This window comes from Arvicola amphibius, chromosome 5, assembly GCF_903992535.2.
Source record: "Arvicola amphibius chromosome 5, mArvAmp1.2, whole genome shotgun sequence".
Taxonomy (NCBI): Eukaryota; Metazoa; Chordata; class Mammalia; order Rodentia; family Cricetidae; genus Arvicola; species Arvicola amphibius.
In genome coordinates, this window is record NC_052051.1 from 73,764,039 (window position 1) to 73,781,422 (window position 17,384).

Genomic DNA, 17,384 nt, shown 5'->3' on the forward strand with positions numbered 1-17,384 from the left:
AAAGATACTTCGGTTACTGCCTGGGATGTAAGCACCTACAGTGCAGACACTCACTTGCTTATTTCTCTCTTCAGCATCTGCAGTGGTGTCTGTGCTGTGAACACAGTTATGCAGCAAGGCAGCAGGTATGCGAGCATGCTTGTTAGATCCATGCAGGCAGTTGTACTCCCAAGCCTGGGCAGCCAGCACCCACAGAAAGCTGCAGAACAGGAAGCATCACCTGCCTGGAGTCTCTTGGCCCTGTTTCTGCTGTGATAGAGTTGTAGTTGAGCTTCACAGCCAAGGGGGCAAGGAGCAGTTTCCAGAGAGCTTGCTGCCCTCCCTGGGTCTCTGTGTAGAAAGCTGAGCCTTCTACTGGCTGTTTTCCTGCTTCTGTCTCTCTGGAGGTACTAGCTTCACCGCATCTACAGACTGGAGGAGGTTGACTGCAGTCAGCCGACCCCCAGGTCAGCCCACAGCCTCCATCTCTGATCTCTTCCTCACTCCCTCCACATAAGATCAGAAAGCTACTGAAGGAAGATAGTCTCCCACCCTGCGCCCCCCATCTCTGATCTTTTCTTCACTCCCTCCACATAAGATCAGAAAGCTACTGAAGGAAGATAGTCTCCCATCCTGTGCCCCAAGCTAGATGCTGTATTGCACAGTCTCCATGGAGCCTCCCTTCCTTATTACTGCATGGGCTCATGTGATTACAGGGATGAGGACCCAGGGAGATGTCAGGATGCCAGCAGGTTAGCTGAGCTATGCCAAGAACTGTACCATAGTCAGGGCCTAATGCCAGAAGAGGGGAAGAAAAATAACTTTTCTTCAAGTCCCATAAGCTTTTAGTTGGAACGGATTCCTGTAACAGATTAATGAGAAAAACAAACGAGTGTATTGAAACATGTGTTCTCACATGCAGGAGAGACATCCAGGGAACAAGTAGTCTTCAAAGAGTTGGCTTTCAATTCCTGTTTATGTAATATCTTTAATAAAGAACAGTAATTTTTGAGACAGGGTCTTATGTAGCCCAAACTGGCCTCAACTTTATTATGTAGCTGAGGATGGCCTTGAACCTCTGCTCCTCCAGCTTAAACCTGCTTCTTCATTGCCTTTAGTTTACTAATCCTTCATGTTTTTATTAAAAATTATTTTATCCTTTTATGTGTCTGGGTGTTCTGCTTGTATGTGTGTGCTTGTGTGTCTAGAGCCCAAAGAGGCCAGAGAAGGGCATTACTTCCCCTGGAGCTGGGGGTGCAGGTGGTTTTGAGCCACTGTGTGCTGCTGGGAGTAGAATCTGGGTTCACTGGAAGAGCAGCCAGTGCTCTCAACTGCTACTCCGTCTCTTCAGCCCCCACTTCATGTTTTGAAGAGGCATATTCTGGTCTCCTACGCCTGGAACACAAGGAGATATGAGAACTCTGAGAGGAGCAGCTCCTGGCTCTCCAGCCCAAATAGGAACAATGTACGCTTTTGTCAGATAAGGGGAGGCCCAAGACTTTATTCTTTTTTTCTTAAACAAGATTTAATTATTTTATGTATACTAGCGCTCTATCTGCATGTACGCCTGCACACCAGAAGAGGCCATCCCATCTCACTACAGATGATTGTGAGCCACCATGTAGTTTCTGGGAATTGAACTCAGGACCTTTGGAAGAGCAGGCAATGCTCTTAACCTCTGAGCCATCTCTCTAGCCCTTGCTTTATTCTTGTAGGAAGAATAGTATGGTTTTTAAAATACATTTTATTGGTTTGTTTATGTGTGAGTGTGCGCATGTGTGTGCACTCGTGTGCATGTGTGTGCATGCACACACGTGGCCATCCATACCTGCCACAACCCAAGTATAGAGGTCAGAGAACACCTTGTGGGGGGCCATTTTCTCCTTCATCATGTAGGTTGACAGACTTGGTGACAGGCACCTTTACCTGTTCAACCATTTCGCCAGTCCAGTCCTTGTTTTTGAAAGGGACTTTTGTCTTAAAAGGGACAGAGGGTAGCCATTATCTTCTTCTGAGCAATTTAAAAACTACTTTTATCCAATTGATGAATAATCTCAGCAGCTGTGTAGTCAGACTCTCCTGTGTGCTGCTACGGATGTGACAAATGGGATCTATTCCTGCCCACCGTCCATCCGGTGCCGGCGAAGTGGATGCAGAGACTCATCTGTATATGGATGCTCTAGGGGGAAGCACTGGGACCACCCGGACAGGACACTGGGGAAGGCTCCCTGGAGGAAGTGTGTGATGTTTAGGAGTTAGCTGAGTTAACAAGAGGGAGGGAGTCATCAGGAAGGATCATTGGGAGGTCTAGAGTGTTGTGGGAGAGCCAGAGGATGGAGCACATGAGGAACTGAAAGGGCTTCAGAGATTCAGAGTCGCCAATGGCAAGAAAGAGCACTGGGTATGGGCCAAACAGTTGGCAATGTGCTGTGCAGCAGGGTCACCATCCCTGCTTTGTAAGCACTAACGGCACGGGGCTCTTTGAGGTAGGATCGCAAAGCTAAGATGTTCGAGCTTCTGCAGCTGCCCTCAATAGTCCACCACCACCACCACCCCCCAGCCCAGCCCTGTCAGCATTAAGGACACGAGTTTATTAGGGAACAGTAGTACCGGTGATCCTGCCCTTCTGCTCCTTAGTCCAGGAGGTGTCCCGGGCCAACATTTCATCACAGACTTATGCATGTTAAAAACTGAGGTGGCCTTCCTTACCCTTTGGGGACAGAGACCTCTTCTGATGGTGAAAGGAGCATCTATTCAGTGTGGGGCAGAGGGGTATTAGTTCAGTAATTGAGGGGTTGGAGAAAGGCTCAAAGGTTAAGAACACATATTGCTCTTGCAGAAGACGCAAGCTCAGTTTCTAGAAGCCACCACAAGCCGCTGTAACTTCAGCTCAGGGAGATTACAATAACTCTGACTTCTGTGAGCTCAGTCACTCAGATGCACATATCCACACATGGACACACACACCACACACACACACACACACACACACACACACACACACACACACACACTTTTTAAAACGTAGACAATGAAACAATTTTAAGAGCCACATCAGGATCATGAAAGATCCTTTTATCTGAGGCAGGGCTCTGCTGCAGCTTTGGAGCCCAGAGCAGCGTGAGATTGTCAGGGCAGCTGGGACATCATCTGAAAGCCACTCACCCAGTGGCCATGCTGTACACGCCTGTCCAAACTGTTGGCAGGTGTGCGTGGCTGGAGGAGGGTGGTGCTACTGTTACTCTCAGAGTCCCTGAGAAATGCTCCACCTTTACAGGCTAGGAAGGTACTTACCCTGTGTCCCTGTCTTGTGCCCTGCATCTTTGACTGCAGAGGCTGGGGCAATGACTTGCCGGACCTGAAGCTGTACCAGGACAGGGGGGCTTGCTTTAGGACAACAGATAAGTGATCTAATCTAAGTCCCCAAATGAAACGTGTGTGTGTGTGTGTGTGTGTGTGTGTGTGTGTGTGTGGTATGCACACGTATGCAAGCCCTCTGCTCCATTTTTTTTTTACAAGGCAGTATCAGGTGAAAAGGGCCACAGTGAAGCTAAGAGAACAACAACAAAACCACAGTGCAGGCCTGACCTAAGTGCTACCTTTCAAGTTACCCAAATTCCTGAGCTGCCTGGGGTTTTTGAGCCTCTCAGGGCCCCTCCTCTGTGGCAAACATTAGCAGGCTAGATTCCTCCTTCACAGAAGCTTTAGCCTCCCACAGCCTCTCTCATTTGTATCCCTGGGGCCCCTCTGTAACCGTCCCTGTAGCTGGACACCAGCTTCTCTGCATGACAAAGCCCGCCTGGGTCTTTAAGTTCTGGCCTGGAGCAGGAGCCCCCAATGGCTTTGGTAGGCAAGGGCTTTCTGGGAGCCGAGAAGATCAAAGGCCTGATGGGGAGCCAGTCCCTAAACAAAGGACCTCCCTACACAGGCTTTGCCTCTCTAGGAATCTGAAAGGAACTGCCGTTGCTGGCTTCCACAGGGATGAATTCCTGGCTCAGTTGGTGGCCTGTGAGGGGGTGGGGGAGAGGGGGGAAGATAAAGTCTCCGCTTGCCCTACCTTGTGAAAGTCAAGGAGGAAGGGGAAGTGGCCCAAGAGTGGTGCCAGCTGAGGTGGTAGACCAGCCTCTCCCTACAAGAGTGCCCCCCCACCACCTTGCAGAAAAAGCCCAGTCTTCACGTCAAAGAAGGCCCTAGGAAGACAGTCACAGCCAGTCCCTCAATAGGAGACTCCACTCCCTTTTCTCTGGGGGCATGGTTCTGCCATCTCCAGTGCAGAAAAGAAAGGGAGAATATAATGAGCCCAAGGGTGGGAAGCTGCCTGTCTGCCCAGGTCCCAGTGTAGAAGGAGCTGCGGGGCTGCGTCCTGCCACCCGGCTAGCTTTACACCCGAAATAATTACACGGAAACTGTATTCATTTAAACACTGCTTGGCCCATTAGTTTCAGCCTCTTATTGGCTAATTCTCATATCTTGACTAACCCGTATTTAGTAATCTGTAGCACCATGAGGTGGTGACTTACCAGGAGAGATCTTATCCTGCATCCGACTCAGAGAGGAGAGGCATGGCGACTGCATATGGCGACTGCCTGAAGCATCTGCCTGTCTCTGCTTTCTTTCTCTCACAATTCTGTTCTGTCTACTCCACCTACCTATGTTCTGACCTATCAGGCCAAGCAGTTTTCTTTATTAATTAACCAATGAAACAACAGATATACAGATGACCCTCCTCCATCATCCCAGCCTTTGGTTTTCAGGCTTGCTAAGGAGCCAGGCAGGGTTGACTGATAGAGTCACCATTCTGCTGACCTGTGAGGATTAGCTGTGGTGACTGGCAGCTCACCAAGGAAGCACTGCCTGCCAGGACACTTGGCAAACCATGAGGCTCGTGTGACCTTGGCTCTGCCAGCACCATCTTGGGAACCAAAATATTCTTCCAGAAAGCAGAGGGAAGAGCTAGCTGTAGGCCTCTCTGGCAAGTCACTGCATGGCAAGGGCAGAGGCAACGTGGACAGAGAGGGACCTTGGTGATCACTAGGCCAGGGCTCAGCTGTGCGGTCTGGCCTGGTGCTAGTTACCCACCTTCTGTGACCTGCATGTGGCTGGAACACCAGCTCAGGCTTTCTCCTGAGAGAGAACAGGGGGAAGAAAGAAGCTGTGCTGAGGGTGGGGCCAAGCAATGCCATGCCATGTTGTATTATGGGCTCCTTAGGGGTAGCCTGTCCCCACTCTTCCTCCAGGTGTGAGGTCACCTACTAATCTTTCCATGGACCCCAAACCCTTGTCATGCTGTGCTGCCATGATTTGCTTATACTCCCCTTAGAATTGTGCAAGGCCTGGGACACATTCTTCTTTGTACCCCAGGCCCTAGAGAGGTCTGTGTGTCTTGAGTCTTACCATTCCCCAATAAGCATAGCTTGCTGAAGTGCTCTCTCTCCAAGATCTCTCTCTTGGGGTTAAGAGGAGCTTCAGTCAGTAAAGTGCTTGTCATGCAAAGGTAAGGACTCAAACCCCAGCTGAGCTTCAGGCACTGTGTTAGGGGTGAGACTTCTGGGATGGAAAATAAGGTGTCTCATTAAAGGGATAATAATTGTGCCTATCTCAGCCGGGCGGTGGTGGCAGACGCCTTTAATCCCAGCACTTGGGAGGCAGAGGCGGGCGGATCTCTGTGAGTTCGAGGCCAGCATGGTCTACAAGAGCTAGTTCCAGGACAGGCTCCAAAGCTACAGAGAAACCCTGTCTCGAAAAAAAACAAAAAAAAAAAAAAAAAAAGAAAAGAGAAATAATTGTGCCTATCTCTTCAGCATGGCTTACGTTGGCCCTGCTTGGCTAGGCATAGTCCTTGGCCAGGTCATGGACCCTGAGCCACTCAAATGTTAGGTCTCCCAGAAGGCCAGAGATGCTTTTCTCCTGACCAGAAGTTTTCCGTTCATGCCCCATTACTGCTGTTCCAATGACCTGACCTCTTTCTCGCTTGTGAAGGTCACAAACAGCTCTGCTGTGGGCCCCAGACTTGAATAATTAATTGAGTAAGTAATTGTGACTGCAGACTTCACGTTCCTCTTCTGCAACACACCGGGAGGAGATGCTGTTGGTGAACCATCTCCCTTTGGGCACAGTGCCTAGCACTTGTTGGACATCCAGCACATAGCTGCAGCTGGGCTCGGACCCCCACCCTCCACACAAGCTTTTTGGCCTTCCCCACCCCCGCACCCCCAATCAAATTCATGCACCTCTTCTTTTCAGCAGGTAGTGCAGCGTTTTGCAAGTGTAGCTCTGGAAGTGTTTGCTGAAGGCTAAGGCAGCATGGTTCTCCACCTCCTACACCCACTCCCCAAGACTGACTCAAGTCTCAGTCTGGCTTCAATTCTCAACCCTTTTCAGCTGCAGCCAGAGTGGCCTTTTGTTGATTCACTGACTTGACTGCACTGAAAAATGGATCATGTCCAGAAAACCCGAGAGACCTTTCCTGGGCTCATTCCAGCAGGTTGAGGCCCATGAAAATCCTTCAGCCAGAGATGCAGTGGGTCTCAGTTCCACACATGGACTCTGCATTCCCTCAGCTTCTCCTGTGTTCTCCCTGGCACTGGCCCCTGCTCCCACTCTTTGCTCTGTCTGGACACCCTGTCATGTCTAATCCGTCTCATGTTTTGGCAGATGTAACATCTTAACCTCCTGTCAGTGCAGTTTATATCCGTGTGGTGCCTTCGGTGTATCTCTTCCCCACCTTGAGGCTCGCCCAGCTGAAATGGGAACCCTCCTGTCCTCTTTTTGGCTCTGGCTTCTGCACACACCTTACCTTACAGATGGGTGCCTCGCCTCAGAAACAGAGACTGTTTCTAGTCCGTGTCCTCTGAAGCTGTTGGATCCAGCTTCTGTGAGGGTGATTGTGGTTTCCCTACAAGCCAGGCCACAAGGCGTGGTTGTAAAGGTGTGAGACATGACTTGTTGCTAGTGGCATTGTTGGGAGGGGGTTCCTTAAATTGGGGGGGGGCAAAAGGGCCACCTGAAGCTGTTCTGGAGACTGAGACATTTCCTCTTTCTTCCTCCATCTGAGGAGAAGCTTCTCAGATGTTGTTACCGTCCCCCCAGTCACAGACATTGCTGCCTTTTCTCTTGCAGCCAGGAGGCATTCCAGGGTCCGGCCCAAGGTGACTGTCCTGAACTACGCCTCTCTGATGACCTCGGTTGGCCGGCCACTGAATGAGATGGCCCTGACTCCGCTAACAGAACAGGAAGGAGAGGCGTACCTGGAGAAGTGTGGCAGTGTGCGGCGGCACACCGTGGCCAATGCCCACTCGGACATCCAGCTGTTGGCTATGGCCACCATGATGCACTCAGGGTTAGGGGAGGAGGCTGGCAGCGAGGACAAGCACCTGCTCCTGCCACCCAGCTTCCCGCCACCACACCGCCAGTGCTCCAGTGAGCCCAGCATCCCCGACAGCCCCGATGAACTGGAACTAGAGGATGTAGCAAGTGGCAGCCAGGAAGACTCAGAGATGAACTGTGCTTCTCTCAGCTGAACTGGTACCTCAGGGGTTTCCCCATTTCTGCTTTGTGGCCAGGATGAGGACTGTGTGGATGTCTCTTCTCCATGGATCACCGAGGCGCTCTGCCTTATTTCTTAGGGCCCAAGCCGAGTCTCCACGCCCTCAGAAAACACCTGTAAACCTCTCCACTTCGGTGTCTGTGACTAGCTCCTCATGCCACCGTTCTCCTGACTTCCAGCTCCCCGACTTCATCTGGATCTTCATCTCTGAACCTTTCTCATTATATTGGACTGGCCGATGCTCCTAGCATATAACGCTCTGGCATGACTATAGCAGAAGGTTGAACAACACGTGAGCATCTAGAATGAGCCAGTCTTGCCAGTTCCCCTAATGATCCCATGAAGCAGAAGCCAATGGGTAGAAAGAATAGTAGAAGTTCTGTTTAGCATGGAAGGTCAACTGTAGCCCATGTCATGCATGGCCCTGGGAATGTGTCCTCATCACTTTGGTTGTAGTGACTTAGAAAGCATTATCCTCCTCGTGGGTGAGGATACAGGAGCACCCTTAGGTATGTCCAGATGTCATGTGCTGTCTACATGAAGGGCTCTTTAGACTAGGAGAATTTGCCAGATTGGCACAGCCCTGCCTTGCATTTAGCCTCAACATGTCCCTCTTAGGCCTCCCCCCAGACTGCAGGAATGACCCCTCTCAGTCACTGGTGCCTTAGTCCTCTAGTTTCAGGAACTGACCGCTTCCTGTTGTACATTTGAGAGGCTGGCTGACAAAGACTGACCTAGTCTACCTGGATTTCACTTGAATTTGTAAAACGTGTATTGTTCAAAAAAAAAAAGTTCTCAAATATTTGCATGTAGGACCTTGCACTGTTCATTTCCAGAGGAGTGTCTTTGCAGATGGAACACAAGAGGACCCCTTCAAAAAGTGATGAAATAGCTCAGAACACAGGGACCCATAGTGGGCGGGATTCACATACCTCAGAGCTGGCTCTGGAGGAGCCTGTGCTCTAAGTGTCTAGGCTTCCAGGGAAGGCTGTGCTGGAGTCAGGAGCCTGCCTCTTGGACAGAGAAGCCTAGTAACTAGAATGCATCCGTAGACAGAGATAGGCATGTGGACACGTTTTATTTGGAGGAATGTTTATTCCCTGGGCTTATAGAAGTACCCAGAAGTGTCTGGAATTCCCTTCGTATCTGTCTTGTGATGCTATTTGAGGCAGCAGGCTTTGTTACTGTGCTAGGTCCTGACTAATGTTTGCTCTAGACTGGGGAAAGGGAACCTTTTTGTCTATGTTGAATCCCTGGCTTCCTCTTTATAATTGTCTTTTGGTCTTGCTAATAGAAGCTTAAAAAACATAGAAACTTTCTCCTAATCCTTGGTGTGTGCTAGCCTCTCAGGATCTGGAAATTTTGTTGATGGAATCTCAGTGCAGAAGCCACCAATAGAAGAAGAGGCCATTCACACTAATCTAAGTCTTGATAGTGTCTCCCTTCTGAGCAATGATCTGAAATATGACCATAGCTGTGCTTTTGATGCATTCTGCTTTAGAAATTTTTTTTTTTGGTTTTTTTTCCAAGACAGGGTTTCCCTGTAGTTTCTAGAGCCTGTCCTGGAACTAGCTCTTGTAGATTAGGTTGGCCTCAAACTCAGAGATTCGCCTGAGTTTGACTGAATATGAACAGTCTCTGGATGCTGCATAGGCAAGGAGGCATTATCCCTGGCAGTTCTTTGAAAAGAACGCAGCCCTGACACCTTGGTTCTAGTCCAATGAGAACCGTGTCAGACTAACACAGTGTATTCGTTAGTCACTGGCACATCCGTGGCATGATGGTATAGCACTGTACACCCATTTACACGCCAAGTTACCCATCATACTTAGCGGAAGCGTCCACTGCATAAGCCCTGTACTTGGCACTGGGAATTAAAAGCGTGCGCCACCAAAATACCTTGATTTTGTCCTTCCAAGAGCAAATGACAAAAGAGAGATGTCTACTTGTCACAGAATTGTCTAAGTGTCACACACCTGTGCTCATGCACTTGCACATACACGTGCACCCACACATGTCCACAAAGTCTGTGAACCCATATATGTGCGCACACACATATACACACCACACACATACCATATACACAAAGAGAAATGTTCAAATTACTTTGAGAACTTCATGCACTCCTAATCTTTCTGTATGTGGTGTCTAAAGTCTACAGGTGGGAGGTTGGAGAGGTGGGTTGGTGCTCAAGGATGCTTTCTGCTCTTGCCAAAGACCAGAAGACGTGGCCTCAGTTCCCACATCAGGCAGCTCACAACCGTCGCTAACTCCAGTCCCAGGGGATTGGATGCCCTCTTCTGTTCCCAGAGGGCATCTGCATGCATGCAGTGTGCATATATACACTCAGACAAGCACGCACGTGCACACACACTTAAAAAAACTTAAAGAAAAGCCTCTGCATAAGTTCATTACCGTGCGTTAGTGGGCAGAACATTGTAGTCTATTTAACTTAACTGATGGCTAAGTCCTTGTTAGCACACCAAGCACACACTTGAGATTATTTATTGATCCTGGCAAAGTAATTGGTCATGTTTGGGTTTGCTTTTCTTATTGATAAGATGAGCAGTGCGTGTTTTAAATATGCCTTTTTCCTTATCTTGGATGTCTCTGTCAAGGACAGCAGTTGTCAGTATAATACATGAGCTCTTGTATTGGAAGTGGACAGGCTGTTGAACTCCATAGCTGCTGACTTTAAACAGTTTACAAGTTTCTCTTTGGACACACCTGGTATTAGTACAGAAATACCCCAGACTGTACACAGCAACGTTTTACGGCATTTGTGGGCTTTGGCCATCAGACCTATGCAAGAGTCACCTGTAGCAGCTTTACCCAGGATTCCTCCACCTGGTGCCAGGGAGATTTCATCTTGCTATCTATGCCAAGCATTCCCCTAGGTTGAAGTTTGGTGACAGCATAATCCCAACTCTGGGCTCTGAGTGAACTCACAAACTGAACTCCTTTCTTATTGTGTGTTTCCAAAATAGATGCAATAAATGTTTTGTTTGTCATGTGTGCTGCCGTGCAGAGTGCTTCAGTTGTGTTCTGACTGAATTTGCAAGCACAGCAAAGCTGGGCACGGTGCTTCCTCCCCTCAATACTTCCTGCACTGGCTGTGTGAACATGCTTCCATTGTCCTGTTGCCCTTTCTCCAGAGCCAGGTCCTAGCCTTTGGTTTCATTGGCCAGCCTAGACTGGGTAGGCATGTTTTTGTGGAGAAGCATCTCATCTGTGAACATAAAAAAAAAATGAAAAAAAGCCCTTCAAGAGGTTTTCCTTTCAGAGTGTTTGACCTAGAGGGAATGGTTACTGTGTTATATTTATTCTGAGCTTCCTCGCATGTTTTTCCTGATTCTGTTTGACAGAAGAAATTTATAATGTTTTGCTCTCTGCGTAAATACTTTTAGAAGGGCAGTATTAGTTGGAGGGCTCAGAAGGCTTAATAAACGCATTTGGAGAGGTGCGGTCTCAGCTGATTAACTACGCTGCAGTTGTGCTGGTAGATGGTCATGGAGTATTTCTTTCTGTGGCGAAGAAAGGGCATAAGCAGAGGAATATGAACAGTCTCTGGATGCTGCATAGGCAAGGAGGCATTATCCCTGGCAGTTCTTTGAAAAGAACGCAGCCCTGACACCTTGGTTCTAGTCCAATGAGAACCGTGTCAGACTAACACAGTGTATTCGTTAGTCACTGGCACATCCGTGACATGATGGTATAGCACTGTACACCCATTTACACGCCAAGTTACCCATCATACTTAGCGGAAGCGTCCACTGCATAAGCCCTGTACTTGGCACTGGGAATACAGTGATGGAAAAATGACCGAAGCGTCTGTTTCCTTGGAGACTAGAGTGGTAGGGACCAAGCCCCACGTCTAGTGTTGGAGTATCTTGCTCCAGGAGGCATCCTGACTAATTAGAAAAGGAAGAGCCAAGCCGCCAAGTCCGGAGCTTACCAGCACCTGCTATGGGGTTGAGTGATGGTTTTCATGCTCCCAGAGAAGCTGAGGACTGGCCACTTCCAGGACAGGGGCAAGAGCTGGACAAGGAGAGTCCAGTGTCCTAGGCAGGGCGGCTGGTCCACAGAATGGACTTGGGTGGTTCCCCCCCTCTTCCATATTATTGGTGTAAGTGTAACTTTAAAAACTGAATCCTTAGTAAACATAATTATGAATTTAATCAATCATATTATTTGCCATTAGTGCCAATAGCAAGTTAAAAAATACCTTTTAGGCTTTTACATTTGGATGACAGATTTGAATTATTCTATTTATAAATTAGCAGATTTTTAGCAAAATCTTCCAAGCTGCCTTTGAATAATGCTTAGTCCTGTTTATGAACTCAGGCCAGCACTTCACATATTTTTAAGTGAATGTATAGACTTAATCCACCTCCTTTAAGTACCTCTGGTTCATGTTTTGGCAGTAAGCAAAGGCATCCTACTCCATGAAAGCTGATAAAATGAGCTTATGAGGAAATCTGGAAGTCCATCAATTGAGTTCATTCTATTTTATGTAAGCCTAGATGCCACCATAAAAAAATTCTAAGTCAATTTTCAGTTATACATTTTAAAGTAGATTTATAGAACTGTCGCTAATGAGCTTTATTCTATTCAATATCATGTATGTTAAAAATATCCACTACATATATACAAGTTCCTTTCTAACCCCCAAATATTAGTTCATGCTATTGGTCTGGTCTTCAGAGTCTGGAGTCCAGCTCTCGGGCCCTCTCTAGCCTGCGCTTTGTCAGCAGCTCTCTGCTCTGCCTCATCACAGGGTGGTGGTTGATGCCGGTAGCTGCCACTTGTGCGATCCCACCACATTCCCTCTCTGCTCTTTTAATTTCTACCATCTTGCATTAAGCCCGGTGCTAAGATAATGGATGTGGGGGTCAGAGAGGCGACTCCGCAGTTAAGCTTAACCTGCTTCCTTCTCTTTTCAGAGTGTCCGCGTTTAGTCCTCAAGAACCATTTCAGGCAGCTATCAGCCAACTGTAACTCAAGCTCCAGGGCATTTCATACCCTCTCCTGGCCTCTGTGGGCACCCGCCCACATGGTGTACACACGCACATGCACACACACTCATACAGATAGATAAATAAAATAGTAAAATAACAGACGCAGCGTTGTTTTCTGACTAGACCCTGACTGACCAGGACTGAAAACTATATTCCCTGGGGGAAGACAACAGTGTTTCCAGGTAACCAAGGTTACTCACTTGGGTATGGACAGAACTGGAGCCTCCCCGAGGGGTTCGTCTCACCCCACCTAAGGACTCTTCACAATCTTAAGTAATCTTGGTGACAGCTCCTCTGCATTCTCGAGTTATAGGTGAACACAGGTGACATCCATCTGTTCCCAAGAAAGAATGGGTCCTATTATGGCTTATACCCAACAGCTTCATACCTCAGAAATATTCTTATAGGCCTTGTTCCTGTACAGTACAACTTCCCAACTCTTCAGAATGCCTTTCTCACACGTCACTCATGAGGTTGGCTTTTGCTTTTTTGGCTTCTCAGGCTCAGTTTACTGACCTTTGAAAAGCCTTCTAAAGCACTGCGAATACCCTCTTCAGTTGAATTATGTTCTCATCAGACTCTGGATCCCCAAATTACTTCAGATACTCAGACATATGGCATCTTAGAGATCCATCAGAAACCAGTTAAATATCTTAGATAGCTTTGTTGTTGTCCGTAGCAACATTCCATTTTCTGTAGAATGATATAGGATCAAGTCTACTTGTCTGCCAAAAGAAAGGTTTCCTACCTACTTGAGATGGGCTCAATAAATGGAAACAGCATAAGGCTTTTACTTTTGATTCTTCACATGGGGCAAAGGCTTGCATCAGGTTCATTTCTCTGCCAAATAATAATAATGCTAGAAAAAAAGCATAAAACAAATGTTTGAAAGAATTGGCAATGTCTCAGTTCAGGTGGGATCTGAGAGGGTCTGGTTACTGAGAGAGTACAACCCTGTGAGACAAGCTCAGTGTGGTTTGCCCCCAAACACATTTATGGGGTGTCAGCAGGGAAGCAGTGGGCTCTGGACTGAGATGGAAAGCTGTGGAGGAGTTGGAGCTTGAAGATAACATGATAGAGACCGGTGACTGAAATCCACAGACAAGCTCTCCCTTGAAGTGTTGGCTGATTCCCAGGCACACAGCATGTTATGGTTAATGTGCCAAGTGTCTTCCAAAGGCTGGATGTTGACTCAGTCACTAGCCCCTGGGTCTATTGAGGGGGACAGAGAACCACTAGGAGGTGGGCCCTAGCAGAAAGAAGTTAGAGCATTGCTGGTTATGCTCTTGAATGGGAAACTGGGACTCCAGCCTCTTCATCTTTTTTTCTTCCAAGCTACCATTAAGTGAGAAACTTTGTTCCTGCCATGCATTTCCACTGTGATGTACTACTCATGTACTATGTGCTGAAGCAATCTAGGGTATGAGCCAAAGACAAACTTTCCCCTTTATCTCGGGTATTTTGTCATAGCAATGGGAAGATAGCAGTTACACCCAAAACTACCAGATCTAGCTGAAGGGAAATAGAAGCTACGGTGATTACAGAGAGAATTCATTTCAGTCCCTATGTAATGTTTGAGGGGAGATTCAGGTACTACTAAAGCTGGAGACTTTGACATAACATTCTCAGTGCTGGGATTGAGTCTCACTCTAGATAGGATCATGGCCAAAACGAGATTCTGGAGTTAAAACACAACCATATCAATAATACATTAAATGTAAGTGGAGTAAACAAGTCAATGGAGAAACAAAAAGTGGCCAAAGGAGAGTAAAATAATAGCATTTGTTTCTAAGAGATACATATTTATTATTTACTTTATTTTGAGACAAGAGTCTCACTATGTAGCTGTTCTGACAAACTCACTATGTAGACCAGGCTGGCCTTGAACTTAGAAAGATACGCCTGCCTCTGTCTCCTGAGTGGATAAATCTAAAAGCATGTGCCACCATGTCCAGCAAGAGACACACTTTAAATATAAAGAAACAGACTGATACTACAATGACAGAAATATATAGCATGTAAAAATGACAGTTAGCAAGAGAACTTGATGTTGCCAATTAGAAGGATGCAAATTTCATAATGATTAATGATCAGGTTCAAAAGGAGATATGAATCATACACAAATTAACATTTATTAGGTCATCAGATATAGGTCAAGGACCATTATTAAGTACTATATATTAGTTGTTTTGTATGAGCCCTCTGAGTAATTTTATGAAGCAAGTTTTAGTGTCCCAGACTTAATAGATAAAGCAGTTAAAGCCCCAGTTCCTGAGGTCACAATAGCTAGACAAGGTACAGCAAGACAGTATTCAAATCTGGCTTTGTCTGAGTTCCTGGCTTATAGGCACAGTATCAGACAATATGTCACTCTTGTGAAGACATGTAGGTCATGGAACAGAACCGAAATGAGAAATCTTGTATTTACAGTCAATTGTTTTTCTTTGTATTGTTTTACAATGTGCAAAGCAGTTGACTAGAGAACTGCTTAAAATAATCCAACAACTCATGGTTTGTTGCTGATACCAGATACTCATTCAAGGCAGTGATTGTAGACCGTTGCCAGCGCCACACATACAAATGAACTCAATAGATAGAGGCTTAACATGAGCGCTAATACAAACATTTTAGAAGAGAAAAGGAGAAAAGGATTGAAACAGTGAGCTAAGTAAAAAAGGTCCTTCAGTCTATAAAGAAACACATCATTAGGCTTCATTAAATAATTAAGAAGAAAATCGAAAGACCACCAAAACAACAGACTAGAGGGAAATACTTGCAAATCCATATTTGTCAAGGGTTTGCAGCAAGGACTTACAAAGAATTGTTAGAAATATGACAATAAATTCAATGGAGGAAAAAAGCACAAGTTGTGAATAAAAGTTCACCCAAGAAAAGATTTTAAATGGGTTGGGAAGCTCTCGCGAAATGAAGATTGACTCTGCTGAGCAGGGGCAAATGGGAGTTTTAAACCTCAAGAGAACACTTCATACCTACTAGGACAACTGGTTCCACTGCAGAAGACAGACAGTAGCAAGTGCTAGCCAGGAGGTGAAGAAATGGGAACCTTTGTCCACAGTTGGCCAGCATGCAAAGTGGTGCAGCCACTTTGTAAGTTTGGCAGTTTCTCAAAAATTTAAGCTTAAAAGGTTTTTGCTCTAGGTTTCTACCTAAGAAAATGAAAAAGCACACACACATGCACACACACACATACTTATGTGCACACACACACACTCCTCACATATATGTATGTTCAAGCAGTGTTATGCATTAGAACCCCACTGGAAACAGCTGGAACACCCTATGAGGCCAGGCTGACCAGCTCAAGCTTGCCTCATACACGATCCTCTTGCTTCTGGCTGCTGGGATGACAGACATGTCTTCATACCTGGCTCCACTTTAGCCAGTTATAAACCCACAGTTTTGTGGCATCAGGCAAATCACATTGCCATGCAGCTATGGCCACCATCTATCTCCAGAGCATTCCAGATCATTGCCAGCTACCCAGCTGAAACTCCCTACCCATGCCACACCAACCCTGACCACCCCTCGTCTTAACAGGAAGGCGCCATTCTACTTTGGAGTGATTCTACATAACTCCTGTCAGTGGAGGGTCGCCCGTATTGTGACGGGCTCACTTTCACTCAGGATGTCTTTAAAGAACCCTCTGTAGTAGATTTGTAATGTTTCTCTAATTTTTTAAGGCTGAAGAGTATTCCATTATATGCATACTGATTTGACCTTTCATCCAGCTTGGATATTTGGCCTCCCCCCCACCCCTTCTATACATGTGAATGATACTGTTTTGATTGCTGTCTTAGAGACACCTGGACCCTGGAGAATTTTTATGATATATAAAACATACTCAACAGAATTATTTAAGTCAAACTATTATTCATTTTCACAATGTAAAAAAAATCAGTAAATGAGATCCTATTGTAAATTTATGAATGATCTACTTGTCCTATGAAGTGAGTTTATTAACTAAGAATTATTTGATTCTCTAGGATTTTTGTGTGTGTGATCCTCCAGGTTCTTTTTTAGAGTTGAATACTGTGAAATTGTGTTGCTAGTTTGATTCAAACTCTACGCATCCCTTTTTGGGGGGGAGGGAGTCAAATTCCATAGTACCCCCTTTCCTCCCGAGGGACTTGTCATTGTCATCTGTAGCCGATACTCCCACTCTGCCATTCCCATTTGTTCTGAGCAGGCATCTCATGGTGGGTTGTACAAGTCTCTCTCCCCACGTGCTCACTGAATTAGTTTCGCCTTGTGGTTCAGTCACAAATTAATGAACAGAGCACATACTTTGACATGCTCCCGTCCTCTACACTGGGTGCGAGACTCATGATTTTAACAATCCCATTTAATGCTGACGCACCTCCTCTCACCCCTTCTCCTGGTGCCAGGGATTACTTGCTTCTGGCTGCAGATGTCCGGAGGCATCCTTAAAATCAAGAACTCTTTACCCCACTCCCTTGGAGTCTAATGTAGCAAGTTGGCTACAGGTTTGGCATAGGTGGCTGTGGTAGTGGAGGCAGCTTCTCCCCACCCCCTTTCTTCTGTTCTACCCTCTCACATCCTCCACACGCCTCTTCCTTCTCTCTCTCTCTTTTTAAGTACCAGTGACTGAATCAAGAGCCTTTTGTGGGCTAGGCTAGCACTTAATCCCTAAGATATACCCTCAGCCCTTATAGGCACTTCTATAAGCACGTGGAGAGGTTCTTCGATGAAAACACCTAGAGAAAGCTGCCCAGTGAACTTGATAGGTAGGGATGCTAATGTCACATTGGTTCTCATTGTTCAGCCTTGGGATGGACTAGAGCCCGACAGTCCACTTTCCT

The 17,384-nt window shown here is 46.6% G+C and overlaps 1 protein-coding gene across 1 annotated transcript in view; it reads left to right on the forward strand.

Annotated features, from left to right (window-relative positions):
* The window catches only part of Prr5l (proline rich 5 like), an 84,715-nt gene extending 76,378 nt beyond the window's left edge, over nucleotides 1-8,337 (forward strand). The window contains exon 9 of the mRNA XM_038330617.1: nucleotides 7,099-8,337. Coding sequence (XP_038186545.1) covers nucleotides 7,099-7,499 — 401 coding nt within the window. The 3' untranslated portion in view covers nucleotides 7,500-8,337. The remainder of the gene's footprint in view (nucleotides 1-7,098) is intronic.
* Nucleotides 8,338-17,384: the final 9,047 nt, after the last annotated feature.